The sequence below is a fragment of the Onychostoma macrolepis genome, chromosome 21 (genome assembly GCF_012432095.1).
Source record: "Onychostoma macrolepis isolate SWU-2019 chromosome 21, ASM1243209v1, whole genome shotgun sequence".
In the NCBI taxonomy this organism is placed as follows: Eukaryota; Metazoa; Chordata; class Actinopteri; order Cypriniformes; family Cyprinidae; genus Onychostoma; species Onychostoma macrolepis.
The window spans coordinates 25029446-25045372 of record NC_081175.1 but is presented as its reverse complement, the minus strand read 5'-3'; the positions used below and the strand labels follow the sequence as shown (position 1 = coordinate 25045372).

Genomic DNA, 15927 nt, shown 5'->3' with positions numbered 1-15927 from the left:
GACTTAAGACTGGTTTTGTGGTCCAGGGTCACATATAATGAAAAAGAAACAGCAAGTAACACTGAAATAAACATGAAATAGAAGTAGAAAGACTTAAATCCTATTCTCTTGTAAAACATTCTAATACTTCGAAAATCATTTTTACAGTGTATTTTGACAATAATGAAACTGTAATCTCATACATTGCTTCATTACATTGTGTGAGAAGGTTGTGTGTTTTTTCTGCAGATGTGTGTCTGCAGTGTGAGAGAATCAGGGCTTTAGTCTAAAGATAGTAGCGTAATAATTTAGTCCTGTATCTCCCTCCAGACAACAGATTACAGCTCAGTGTGTTAATCTCAAGCGTGTGTGTGTGTGTGTGTGTGTGTGTGTGTGTGTGTGTTGAATGGGTGAGGCCGAGCAGGAAAATACACACACACCACGGTTATTACTCACTATCACCACAGGATGTCAAAAACCATAATTTTTAATATTTATCTTACGATTTATCCGTTTATTATATTCTCTCTCCCTGTCACACACATGAAAAACATTCGTATGTTTCCCTGTATTATCAGTGAAGACTTTTTCTCTCTCTCTGCGTCATGAAAACTCATAATGAAGCTCAGTGTGACTCAATTAAAGTCATTTAATCATGACCTTCACACCAAGATATAAGATTACCACAGTAATTATGACTGAATCAGACTCATCATAACATTACAGCATTAAATCTCTAAACTCATTAAACTTGTCTGTGTGACAATAGGCTTCTCGTAAGAAAGTGTGTGTGTGTGAGTGCAATTATATATACGTGTGTGTAATTAAATGTGTGTGTTGTGCATCCTGCAGCGTGTGGTAAGCTGACCGGCATTAGTGATGCAATCACTATTAAAACATCCGGGTCTCGATTCGGATCCTGGATGACGGACCCTCTCGCTCCTGAAGGAGACACTAGGGTGAGTGTAAACGCAAAAACATATACATATTTCACAATTTTAAATATATATACACATGTAATCAGACATACATTACCATTCAAGCGTTTGGGGAAATGGAGTGTCATGTCAAAGGAAGTCTCTTTTGATCACCAAGGCTGCATTTATTTGACCAAAAACACAGTAAAATCACTAATATTGTGAAATATTATTTCAATTTTTAAATAACTGTTTTCTATTTAAATATATTGTAAAATGTAATTTATTCCTGTGATGCAAAGCTGAATTTTCTGTCTTTAGTGTCACATGATCCTTCAGAAATCATTCTAATTTGCTGATTTGCTGCTCAAGAAACATTTCTTATGATTGTCAATGTTTAAAACAGTTATGCTACTTGATATTTTTATGGAAACCATTTTTTAAAGATTCAACATCAGAACAACATTTATTCAAAATAGTATTTTAAATGTCACGACTGTCACTTTTGATCAGTTTAATGTGCATTCCTTGTATTTCTGCATTTCTTAGTATTTGAATAACAGTAAATTCCTTTTGTAGGACAAACAGGATTCATTTCTGAGATTCATTAACATGCAGGTCGTGGAGGATAGCTGGTTATTTTATGCCGGCAGTAAAAACCCACAAGCACATAGCTGCCGGCAACCGCTTTATAACCATGTTGCTTTATAACCATAAGAAAAACAAACCTCAAGGCTGAGCCGTCATACACAAATGCAAATATACATGCTTGAGGAAAATTACGTCCTATATTCGTACACAGAGAAAAGTTAACACGCACAATGAAGTTCTTTGTCCTTATGCCATTTCAAAAAATTCATCATCTAAATATTTATTCCATCATCAGGATCTGCTAAAACACACGATCACTGTGTGGCAGATGAATTGGTTGCTTTATTATTATTATTTATCATTCAAACAACATTTACAAACAGTTTGTGAGTCCACTAGAACAAGAACCAGTTCGCAATAAACATTAATTTGTGAGAATCAGTTCATAACCATTCATTTGCGAGTTTACTTAATTTCCAACAACATTTACAGAGACATTTATTTTATTTTTTAAACTCACTCATTTGTGAGTTCACTTTTTATGCGGTTTATTATTCATTCAACATTTATGAACAGTTTGTGAATGACTTGGAATGAAAGAATCAAAAAAACTATTCGTAAGAACCTTTTGTTTGCAAGTTTACTTTTACATTATTTCTAATTCAAACAACATTTACAAACAGTTTGAGAGTCCACTGGAACAAAAGAATCAAAAAAGTTTGCAATAATTTGTTTGTGAGTTTGCTTTTACAGTTTATCATTTCAAACACATTTGTGACCCTGGACCACAAAACCACAAAACCAGTCTTAAGTGTCAATTTTTCGAAATTGAGATTTATACATCATATGAAAGCTGAATAAATAAGATTTCCATTGATGTATGGTTTGTTAGGATCGTACAATATTTGGCCGAGATACGACTATTTGAAAATCTGGAATCTGAGGGTGCAAAAAAAAATCTAAATATTGAGAAAATCACCTTTAAAGTTGTCCAAATGAAGTTCTTAGCAATGCATATTACTAATCAACAATTAAGTTTTTATATATTTACGGTAAGAACTTTACAAAATATCTTCATGGAACATGATCTTTACTTAATATCCTAATGATTTTTGGCATAAAAGAAAAATTGATCATTTTGACCCTTACAATGTATTTTTGGCTATTGCTACAAATATACCCCAGCGACTTAAGACTGGTTTTGTGCTCCAGGGTCACATTTATAAACAGTTTATGAATCACTTACACAAGGATCCAGTCCAAAACAGCAATTCGTTTGCAAAGTTGGACATTCACGGAGTTGAAGTCAGGTCACTAAGACTCAGAGTGGCACGAGGGAAAAATGAGCGAGGCCAAATAATTTTCCACTCGTCCAGATGTGAAGTGCTCCAGCGGGGCTCATAATGGAGGCCGCCGAGGGGCTTGTGATAACGGGTGGAGGTTAAGAAACAGCAGACTGTGGAGGATGAATGAAGGCAGCTGGAAATGAGTGTGAGACGTTCCTGGTAGCCCGTGTGTATAAGCTGATTCTTAGCCTAATCATTTCTCAGACATTTGTGAGAGTGTGAAGAGGGTTTGTGGGGATGTTGTATGGTAGAGCAGAAGTGTGCTATAACATTTGACCTATTTATCTGTAGGATTGCATGTCGTTGTGGTTAAAGATCTGGGCCGGTTACCAAACGTTATAGTATCGAACCCACACGGGTTGATCTATGAGGCATCAGCACTGCATCCGTGGCCAGGATCTTAACCCCAGGTTGCAAGCGACTGTTCCTGTAATAAATGTCCTGCACGCAGCTTTGCATTAAAGTGTGGCTAAATGACAAATTGGCAATTAGCGGTTGGCATCCCAGAGCTGCATATGCTTTAACTGCTGCGTTTGTGAGAAGTTTCTCAGCAAGCAGCTTTCCAGTTCTCACTGATGAGAACAAAACTTAAAAAGTGAATTGAGCTGAATAATGACAGTATTGTCAGCTGCTTTATAGCTGAATCAAATTGGAATCAAGAGACTTATCGAACTGAAATGAATCAACACTGACCTGAGCTGAATAACGACAATATTGTCTTCAGTGGAGCTGCTTTACAACAGAATTTGAATTTGTCTCATATTTGATGACGTTTGCATCATTAATTCTGGTATTTTCTTGTCTATTACTGTGAAGCTGTAAAGCACTACTGTATATAAATAAAGTTGAATTCTTAGATCTTCATGCACCAAAATTTCATCAAAAATGAACCATTATTACTATATATAGCTGATACTGAAATTTTTTATTTATTTTTTTTTTTTTTTGTATAAATGAATTTAGGCATCAAAAAATGTGCTATTTGAAATTATATTAGATTTAATGAAGACTGCATTTAACAATTATTAGGTTTTTTTTCTTCCAAAATTAGATAATCAAAAATAACCTAAAAGTAAACATAGGGAAAATTACCATGTACAATTAAATATTAAATATGTACAAAAAAATATATATAATTAAAAAATAAATGAATATTATCCGATAATTGGTACCGATATATTGTGCATCCCCGAAAAGAAGGGCACTTAAATGAATTTACTTTATAAAATAACAATTTAAAGACATTTTGTGTCCTTATCATTTTTCTTGAATTTTTCTTATATTATGAGTATAGCAATGATGTGGCTATATTCATAATGTAGTTTAGCTCTTATTACATTTGGCAAAGAATTATATAAATGGTACACTGAAAAAAACAAAACAAAAAAACAATTAGTGATAAAGGTTTTACTCACAAATTGCTAGTAAATTCCAAAAATAATTATCAAAAAATGGCAAAACTTCATGTGTTCCATTCAATTAAACGTAAAATGTTGAAGTAGATAGGCTAAAATTGTATTTTCACGTACAATGCATTCCAATAATCTTTGTTTTATTTACAATAAAAAAATTAAAAAAAATCAATGATCACCAACCACCAATTGTACAGTGTACAGCAGACTGGAAAATACAAAAGAACAACACATAGCTACTCCAATACAAAACCAAAAAATATTAGATCCCATTGCAAACACTCATACTAGACCTCTGATTTAGAAACAAGACACATTCACCTCAAAATACACAATTACGAGCACAAAAAGCCATTAAAGTGATGCCTTGCGCAAGCTAGTCCCTCCAAACCCCATAAACGCAGCAGAGCAATTATAAATCAGGCTGGTGAACATATTACCTTCATTCACACCCACAGACCCGGTTTTAGTGCTTCCCCCTCCCTCTTATTCTGTTTTTCTCACACTTTGGGTTGGAGGCTCTTTCTTCTCAAAGATTGATGAGACCGTAGGCTGTATGTGTGAGACAGACAGAGCATGGAGAGAGAGAGACGTGTGTGTGTGTGTGTGTGTGTGTGGGGGGGTGTGAACAATAAGCAATATCTCAGAGCGGTTTTTGGCTCTTCAAAGATAAAAAGCTTTGGCAGAGCAGCGTGTTGCTGTCAGAGATACCAAGCAGAGATGGAGCAGCATTCAAGCTCTGCATGAGTGTTAAGTTAAAGCCGAACAAACACCCTGTGACCGACCAGAATATGGTCAAATATTAATGCTGCGTTCTATATTCTGATCTTTTTCCTATTTGATTTCCAACTTCTGGCCATAAAGGTATTTTGTGGCCTGAAGGTAATGCATACAGAAATTAAATTGGCAATGCTACCAGTAGCTTTACAAATCAACAAAAAGGCATCCAAATCGCACAGGATAAAATCATATTTATTCTGCATGTATCAGAGAGGATTATTTACCGTGTTTTACACACTCGTCTCTGCAAAGGAGTTTTATTAGCATATAATGATTGACATCTGACTCACTAAAGCAACTTATTTGCATATAAACATCACATTTCAGATCTCATAATGAATATCCATTTTTTTGTATTGTTTATTATAAAATTGGGGTGCCTAATAAATTTATATTTTCAGTCATTAATTTGATCAAAGGTGACAGTATAGACATGTATAATGATTTCTATTTCAAATAAATGCTATACTTTTGATCTTTCTATTCATTAAAGCAGGGTTATTGTAGTTAACTAAAACAGAAACTAAAATTAAAACCATTAAAAAACATGTTACTTATAAAATAAATGTTAAATTAAATAAAAGAAAATATATTTAAAAATGATTTCAGCTAGTTGCCAAGCCAATATTTCTCATTTTTATTTAGTTTAACTTGATAAACTAAAATAATAAAACAAAAAATGAATTAATAAAAACTAGATTGACAAAAAAAAATAAAAAATACTAAAAATGAGAAAAACACAACTAGATTAATAAAACTATTACTAAACTTAAAATGAAAAATATAGAAATCAAACCTGATTCAATAGTATCTCAGTGATACTAAAATAACACTGCATCAAAGAATTATGGAAAAAAGTACATTTTCCACAAAAATATGAAGAAGCACAACTGTTTTCAACATTAATGATAATAGAATGAGGATCATGTGACACTTAAGACTGGAGTAATGATGCTAAAAATTCAGCTTTGCATCACAGGAATAAACAACATTTTAAAATATATTTAAAAAGAAAACACTTATTTTAAATTAAAATAATATTTCACAGTATTACTATTTTTTTTTTAGCAAATAAATGTGAGCATAAGAGACTTCTTTAAACAACATTTAAACAACAGCCAGGTTTTACATGGAAAGCTGACCAGATCCTGGCTCAAAAAACATCTGTTTGGGGGGAAAAAATGTTTTATGGTGTTATTTCGGTGTTGGCCAAAGGATGAGCTCCCTTAGCTGATTCTTGGCACATCCTTCTACTTTTGGGGATTTTATTAGTTGCCACTTCTGCCCAGGACTCACACACTGAGAGTATTACCAAACTACTGTGTAAAGCTGCTTTGGAACAGTTTATATTTTGAAAAATGCTGTTAAAACACAACGAAATCTAATCAAGTGTTATTGCTACAGCCTTACAGTGAACAACTGTGGGTTTCAAAAGAGATAAAGGTTGTGCAGTATGTTCAAACATGCAGAAAGAGCGAGTTTGTATGTTGATATATATAGTAGATGTTGTTTACTGCATCGTGCCTCCTATAAGAGAGCACACAGACGTCCCGCTGGGCCGCGAGGCTCTGGAATATTCCATATGCGTGACTGCTCTACCTTTCCATTCGCACACCAAGAGACAGAAGCCCCAGCCATGCTGGGAAATCTCCATGGAGAGTCGCTTTTATCCGGAATGATCTGGAATTATCCCCATAGGGTTCGTAATGCCTGGCACACAGCAACTTCCTGGCTGTCAGTTTTCACCGCCTGCGTTCTGCCACAGCCAGGGAAGGATGGACACCTTCAGTCTGGAATTTAATTAAGACCTCGCTGAACACGTCCTGCTGTGCTGGCAAATTCATGCCAGAACAAAAAAATCTAATGCAAGCACAGACAAAATAAAGAACAACTTGACCTACTTCCATTGATCGCTGAAAGGATGAGTCTGTAGTTTAACCTTCTGTTCTCGAGTTTTGATTCTGTGAATGTCAAGCCACAATTCTGACCATCTGTCCTTCCGTCCGTCTGTCTGTCTATCCATCCGCTCACCCATCAGCCTATCTATTCTTCTATTAATCCATCCATCCATCTGTCCGTCCGTCTGTCCGTCCATCCATCCATCCAACCGTCCCTCAATCTGTCCATCAATCCGTCCGTCCATCCATCCATCCACTTACACACTTCAAGGTTTTTTGAGCTACAAAATTTTCAAATAAGACTTTGTAAAGCCAAGATTCAAGATTCAACATAAATCTGAATTTCAATTGAAATTCCTGTTTGCTGCCTCTCATTTAAAAATGGTGCACAACCCTGATGAACATCTTAAAAAGATCGCGTTCAATACATTCTGACAAACATCTGCTGCCTGTTGCGCAGACATCCGACAGGGAATGTTTCGGCAGACATACTCTAGTTGAGCAAATGCTAAAAACGACATCCTCTAGATGAAAACTAATGCACATCTGCTCAAAATACTCGTGCTATAGGGATGTGTCTCATTAACTCAATTCCTTGTATTGTTAATTAATTTATATTAATCACTTACTCTCTCACTTCTGTTCAGGTGTGGTACATGGACGGCTATCATAACAACCGTTTTGTGCGGGAATATAAGTCTATGGCGGACTTCATGACGTCAGATAACTTCACGTCTCACCGCCTGCCGCACCCTTGGTCCGGGACAGGTCAGGTGGTCTACAACGGCTCCATATATTTCAACAAGTTCCAAAGCAACATGATCATCAAGTTTGACTTCAAGACTTCTACCATAAGTAAATCTCAGCGTCTGGACAACGCGGGCTACAGTAACACCTACCACTACGCCTGGGGCGGACACTCTGACATCGACCTCATGGTGGACGAGGGTGGGCTCTGGGCCGTCTACGCCACCAATCAGAATGCGGGTAACATCGTCATCAGCAAGCTCCACCCCCTGACCCTGCATATAATCCAGAGCTGGACGACCAATCACCCGAGACGCAGCGCCGGGGAGTCGTTTATGATTTGCGGGACGTTGTACGTGACCAACGGCTACTCGGGAGGGACGAAAGTCTATTACGCCTACCACACCAACTCCTCGACATACGAGTACATCGATATCGTTCTGCAGAACAAGTACTCACACATCTCCATGCTGGACTACAACCCACGAGATCGCGCGCTGTACGCCTGGAATAACGGACATCAAGTCCTGTACAACGTTACGCTTTTCCACGTCATCCGCTCGGAGCAACTGTAACCTTGGAGGATTTGGGTGGGAGTATCTGAAGACAATCTTTAGGAATGTTCTTCAACAGATTGTTATAAAAAATGCTATGCTGAATGAAAACTAAACTTGAACAATAGACATGTGAATGGAAAATAGAACACAAAATCATGAACAGATGCCAAAAAAATTAAATAAAGCCACGCCTTTCTTTTTTTACAAAACAACTTTACTTTCTAGGACACTGTCTGATCAGATGTTTTCCAGTAGCACTAAAAAGACATTTCTCCATGCTTTTCTGCGCACTGAAATGTAGGGAACGTTGGGATTAGTTACGGACTAGTAGCCCACACTCAACCTCATAAACGGAGCGTGTGCAGGAAAACCGATGGTGCTTCACTTGGCAAACTAACACGGACGGCTTACCAGTCTGTGCAATATCCTAAGTCCAACTCGTGTGCTTTGCAAAGCTCATTTCTTTAGGTAATACGGAAAAATGTGATTGGCTGAAGGCGCTGACTGTTCAAAGGAGCTTGTTCAAAGGACTCTCGTGAGATTTTACTTGAACTTACCTGCGATTAAGTTCTTGTGACGCGGACCATATCATGGTATTTTATAACGACCTACATGTATGTAGCACCTGAGAACAGACCAAAGCGTGCTATTAAAGTCAACATGAAATCACACATTCCCGGTCTTAATATGCATAATTAACTTGCATAACTTGCTCCGCCTCTGAAACGACCTTCATTTTTGGATGACACCTTCAAGAACTCTTATTTGAACATATCCATCATTCTGGTCACATTTACCAGTGCAATCAATTCCCAATGGATAAAATCAAATCTCGTCCAACATTTTTCTTATCGAATATCCTGATAACACAAAAACATAATTTCATGTTGACTTTAAACCTTCTCTGGTGAGTTTATCACCCTTCAGGCTACTGATACACACGTTGTTGTGCTTGTAACTGGATGTCAGCTGCATCTGCCCCGTGATTGCTACGATACGCCAACTCCGCGTAACAGATGTGCCGGTTTTACTAGCAGATGGTTCAGGTACAATCTTACTCTGTTTTAGTCTCCGTGCTGGTGAATTCTTGTAAAATGATTCTTTAGTTTTGCATGAGCAGTTTCTACATGCGCAGGTGTGCTCAAAGGAATGTTTACCTGTGTGACGCCATACATGACTGATTTGGGATAAGGGATGGTGGGCGGGAGGGAGGGTGGGGTTGGTTCTTTAGAAACCTGGGAATTAAAAAAAAGATGCTTGTTTCTATCTGGTTTGTTCGAGTGGCTTGTTTCTTAACGCCCATTCTTGATTTTTGTAGATTTACAGTTTGATGTTTTTTGTAATTTACAGTAGTACCGTCTGCTTGGGTGATGCTTCAGTGTCTTTGTTTTAGTTTGTTGGCGTTAGAAAGCCACATTTCTGTCACGAAAAAGATTGATATCAGAATGTAAAATGTCTCTACGTCACTTTGGAGGACATCTAAAATATGAAATATGAAACTATAACATCATTGAGCAGTCTAATATATAATGTACTCATTTTATCAAGGCTCATACTGTCTTATGAAGCTAATTAGCTAAAGCTAATTCCAGCTTTCATTCTTTTTGCGCTTAGCTGGATGTGTGTTGTACCCGTAATACGATGATTCTTATCAATAAAAGAGGATTTATGTCCTGATGTCATCATTCGGTATTGATCTCTGAGTGTGTTTCATCGTGAGGTCAAGGTTTTATTCCAAATGTTGAAAGAAACTCAAAAACTAGCTTCGTAATCCTGGTTTTTGCTATGGTTTAACCAACAAGACTACCTTGATTAACTAGATGTTAACTGATGTTAGTTAGACAAGCTTCATTAGCTGTTATACATGCGGAGGATAGGGTGAATTAAAGTTCATGAACAGATTCTGCATTAAACTGCTAAAAAAGTTATCATGGCATTCAGTTACGTAACATGACTGATCAAAGATTATTGCTTTCTGCTTCCTATTCTTAAGCCCTGTCTGAAAAATATTCTAATGATTATTACTGTTATAATAGAGTACAAAAGTTGCATTTTAGTTGCAGTTTTAACAAATATTATAAAAACGTCCTAGCATGTGCTAGTCATGTAACATGACTGATCAAAGGTTATAGCTTTCTATTTCCTATTTTAAAGCAAGTCTGACAAATATTGTAATCATTATTGCTGTTATTATACAGTACAAACCACAGTCAAAGTCCAGCATGCACAAAACGTTTTAACATTGTTGCAGTTTGGTTGCAATTTTAAAAAGTGGGCTGATAATAAAACATTACAACAACCACCAAGTTTTTACAACATACTGCACTTATGAGCCCACATGGGCATAATGTAGCAATGGCTAGCTCAACTAAAACACTGCTGAGCATTGCTAGTTTTTGTCCTGCCTGTTGAGGGCTCCAATTATATTAAAATTATATACTTTGAAGACACTTTCTTACCCAAATGTAGTGGTACACAAATCACTTTACTGCCATCTACTAGGACAGGGGGCTAAGAATTACACGATGCTAAACTTGCTAAGCTAGTTTTATAAGGGTAAAATGGCAGGAGTGAACACCGTTTTGACTTTTTTAACTGTATTTTTAAGTTGAATATTATTGATGTTTTGTGGAGTGGAATGGAAGGAGCAGATACTAACACTATGAAACAGCAATGATTTTAGAAGGGACACTAAATTAATATTGATTTAAACTTTTATCGAAAACAAAACTGCTATTCCATCCCAAATGAAGATGCTAAGATGCATATGTTTAGACAGCAAACTGCTGAAATACACTTAATTTCAGAAGAATGTTGATTATGTTTTAATACTATGTTGTGTTGTATTGTATTGTATATATACACCCTTGGTTTTGCATCCTTGGTAAATATGATCAAAGAAGGCTGTGTAAATTAATCTGCATTGTTAATCCTTTTGATCTTTTATTAAAAATAAAAATAAAAATCACAAAAATCTAACCTTTCATTGGATAATAAGAATTTAAAATGGGGGGAAATATCATTATGAAATAAATGTTTTTCTAAAACACATGTTGGACACAATTATTGGCACCCCTAGAAATTCTTATGAGTAAAATATCTCTGAAGTATATTCCCATTCATATTCACAATTTTGAGCACTCCAGGGTGATTATGAACATACAATTATCCAGCCATGGCTTCCTGTTTCACAGAAATATAAATATGAGGGAAAACAAAACCCAAATTCCCTTAATCATCCATCACAATGAGAAAAAACAAAGAATATATTTCTGATGTGCAGCAAAAGATAATTGAGCTTCACAAATTTGTGAAGTGGCTTTAAGAAAAGAAAATTCCCATTTCCACCATCAGGGCAATAATTAATAATTTCCAATCAACATAAAATGTTACGAAACTGCCTGGAAGAGGACGTGTGTCTATATCGTCCTAATGCTCGGTGAGGAGGAGAGTTTGAGTGGCTAAATACTCTCCAAGGACCATAGCTGGAGAATTGCAGAGTCTCGGGGTCAGAAAACCTTTTAAAAAAATGTCAAACAGCACCTACATCACCACTTGTTGTTTGGGAGGGTTTCCAGCATATTCAATTATCAGACACGACTGGAACTTCAAATGGGACTGGCTTCTATGGTCAGATGAAACTAAAAAATGAGCTTTTTAGCAGTAAACACTCAGGTTTGGTGAACACAGGGATAAAAAGTACCCCATGTGTACAATGAAATATACTGCTGTATTTTTGATGTTGTGGGCCTATATTTCTGCTGGAGGTCCTGGACATCTTGTTTAGACACATGGCATCATGAATTCTATCAAATACCAACAGATAAAAAATCAACAAGTGACTGACTCTGTTAGAAATCTTATAATGGGCCATGTTTGGATCTTCCAACCGGACAATAATCCAAACACAAACCTCAAAAACAACACAAAAATGGGTCACTGAGCACAAAACCAAGCTTCTGTTGGCCATTCCAGTCCTCTGACCTGAACCCTATAGAAAATGAGTGAAGTGAACTGAAGAGAAGAAGCACCAACATGGAGCTGGGAATCTAAAGGGTCTGGAGTGATTCTGGATGAAGGAATGGTCTCTGATCTCTTGTCAGGTGTCTCTAACCTCATCAGGCATTATAGGAGAAAATTTAGAGCTGTTAAACTGGCAAATGGAGGTTTCAAAAAGTATTGAATTAAAGGGTGCCGTTAATTGTGACCAATGTGTATTAGAGAAAAACATTTATTTCATAATGATATTTCCCCCCATTTTAAATTCTTATTATCCAATGAAAGGTTAGATTTTTGTGAATTTTTTTAATAAAAGATAAAAAGGATTAACAATGCAGATTAATTTCCACAGCCTTCTTTGATCATATTTACCAAGGGTGCCAATATTTTTGGCCATGACTTTATATATAAAATATTACAACTTATTAAAATATTATATAGTTAAAAATACAATTTTTAAAAAAATATAAATAAAACCTGACATAATACAATACAACAATTTAATATAATACAAAAATATAATATAAATATAATATAAAAAAAATATATGTATATTTTTTCACCATCCAAATAATTTTTAGTGGAGAAAATCCTTTCATAGATTTCTTACACTCTCAGAAATAAAGGTACAAAAGCTGTCACTGGGGCGGTACCTTTTCAAAAGGTACATGTTTGTACCTAAAGGGTCCATTTTGGTACCTTAAAGGTACATATTTGAACCTAATAGGTACAAAAGTGTACCTTTTGAAATGGTACCGCCCCAGTGACAGCTTTTGTACCTTTATTTCTGAGAGTGTACTGCTTCACTACTAGGAAATACCTGGAGCCAAATGAGTAGCAAAAGCAGTTTTATGTTGATTTAAAAAAAGAAAGAAGAAAAAAAAAACAACAAAAAAAAGAAAACGGAGGAACCGTTTCATCAAAAAATTCAGAGGAAGCGTGCACCTTCTAAGTTAATAATGGAACTGAAATGGGCAGTAATGCAGTGAGCAGATACAGCTGCACATGAATATAAGAGACCTGAGGCAGTGACCCCTCGTGTCCTGATGAAAATATGATGGGATTTAGGCAAAAAGTATTAGACGTTTAGAATGAGAAACTATCATCCCTCTATCTCTCTGGAAACGGCCCTAAAAAGTCAAATGCTTCCTTCTGAATCTCTTTTTCTCTTTCCTTCTCCATTTAGATAGTGTTCTTATCGCTCTCATGTGGGTTTTTACAGTCTCTCTTGGTAAAGCTCAACGATAAATCTTCAATCTGCAAATTTCTCCCTTCCCCCTTCTCTCATTCTTCCTGTTTCTCCTGCCCTCCGTAAGCTTGCTCTCTTACACTCTCTCTCTTTCCCGCTGCAAGCTGTCCGTCCTGTCATCCTCTCCTCTTCCCCTTCCCTTTCTCTCTCATTTGATCTTTCAATCGATGAATAAATGATTGTTTCTATTCTGAGCCGCACGGTCGGGGAGAAACTGAGAGATTGAACAAAATACAGAGTGAAATAACAGACTCTCGCTGTGTGAAACAATGCACCGTCATTTGGACTGAATCAATCTACATCCTAAACAGGGCCGAGATTCTTCTCTCCAGCTCAGCTCTTCTCTACACATCTGTCATCTTCCACCTCTTCATCAATCACTCTTTCTCTCACCTTCTTCTCTCTCTGCCAGCCAGTTACGCCATGGATGTTCCACTTGTGGCCCGCGGGCCAAAAACGCACCGTCAATCATTTTCATACAGTTCATTGACACACGAGCGCTCTGTGTGAAAGACTCAACAGTCGTCAATTAGCAGAGTGTGGCACAAATTGTTACCATGTTTAAGGTCTGTCTGGCAAAAGTTCAGCTAGATTATCATACATAGATTGTAACATTGTCATACTTTCAATCTAAAAATCACCCTGAAGCTCGCAGTAGATCTGGCTGCTCGAAAAGTTGAAATCTGCATACTATCCACCCTATGAAGTATGTTAGACTAACATTAGCATGTCCCAAATCATACTATTCTGGAATTTTCACTCAGAAACTTCTAGTCAATTTCACCATTAACAATAAAGAAACGGCGCCTAATACATTGTTATACATACAATTTTGAAGTAGACTTAGTATTATTTTATTTATTTAAAAAATCTTAATTGTCATGATTATTTGTGCTGGAAATTAAACCAAAAAGTAATTTAGATGAAATAATGTGGTAATGCCTATTTTTAAGTGAATTAAATATATTGTGCTTAAATATATGTGCTTCATCTTCATTATTGTCTCTTTTGAGAAAATTGAGCAAAAAACATAAGTATGCAAAAAATGTAAAAAGCTTGAAGACAAAAGACTCAAAAGTATATCATGAAATAAAGTAAATTATGAAAATACGTCAAGTCATGTGTATAGTGCATACATAATACATATCGTATGAATTGTTTTAAAGCAGCTTCACAGTAATAAAAAAGAAAATAACAAAATCAAGTAAATTATTTAAATATGATACAAATTCAAAAGCTGAAAAGCACACAATAGTGTCATTATTCAGCTCAAGTCAGTTCAGCGATGATTCAGTTCGGTTCAATAACAGTGTCAATGTTGCAAAATTAATCTGATTCTGAAATTAAATTGATTCAGATATAAAGCAGCTCTACAGATGTGTCATATTCAGTTAAATTCACTTCAAGGTTTGTTTTGTTCTCATCCGACAGTGTCATTGCCATCAAATTAATATTATTACTGAGTATAGTTGTCTTTTAAAGCCCAACTAAGCAAGCCAAAAGGCTACAGTGGCGAGGAACCCAGACTCCATCAGGTGACAGAAATGGAGAGAAAAAAATAAAATAATAATTAGCAATCTGATTGGATAAAAAAATAAACTCCTCTTTGTTTTGCTCCTTATTTCATACTTATAACTTAGAACAGTACATACTTCTCATATGTAGAATTATGTAAATTGGGATTCGAGGCTCACACATGCGCAGGTTGCCAGATTTGAGAGTGTGATGTCAGGCAGATTAATCTGGGCATTATGATTTTTGCCAGACTGCTGCCCGAGTAACACCTGCTCTCCTCATTATTCAAGCGGCCTCCAGATTGAGTCTCCGCTCTCACGCACCTGTTGAGCGGAATTCTGGCTCCAATCACACAGCAGATGAGAGAGAGCTGCTGAAATGAGCTGATGTTTATGCCACATCTGGATAAAAGCCACGGCCTGAGATGACACTGAAACACACACACACCTGTCAGCCCTGAAGATTAACCTTTACATATAATTTTAAGAGAGGTGTTCACTAGGGAGTGAATTACAACAGTGATGTAAAATTAGTTTAAGTTTTCAAACACGTATCTAGACTTTTGTGACCCGTTTTATTTAGTGCTATGAATGCATGAATGGATAAATGAACAAACAAGTAAATTAATTACTTAACAATAAAATAAAATAATGGAGCATGTGTGCATTTTACACACACACACACACGTAAAAGATGGCAAAGATGTTTATAAGATAACAAAAGATTTCTATTTCAAATAAATTTTGAATTTCTATTTAACAAAGAATTCTGAAATAAAATGTGTTATGGGTTCCACAAAAATATGAAGCAGAATTACAGTTTTCAACATTAATAATATTAAGAAATGAATAATAAGAAATGTTGCTGGAGCACTAAATCTGCATATTAACATGGTTTAATGGAGTAATGATGCTGAAAATTTAGCTTTGCTTCACAG

The 15927-nt window shown here is 36.0% G+C and overlaps 1 protein-coding gene across 2 annotated transcripts in view; it reads left to right on the top strand.

The window, feature by feature from the left end:
- olfm1b (olfactomedin 1b) overlaps nucleotides 1-9408 on the top strand; it is a 33037-nt gene extending 23629 nt beyond the window's left edge. For both annotated transcript variants that reach the window (XM_058758913.1, XM_058758912.1), the window contains exons 5-6: nucleotides 832-938; nucleotides 7571-9408. In XM_058758913.1, the coding sequence (XP_058614896.1) occupies nucleotides 832-938; nucleotides 7571-8245 (782 nt within the window). In that variant the 3' untranslated portion in view covers nucleotides 8246-9408. The remainder of the gene's footprint in view (nucleotides 1-831; nucleotides 939-7570) is intronic.
- The last annotated feature ends 6519 nt before the right edge of the window (nucleotides 9409-15927 follow it).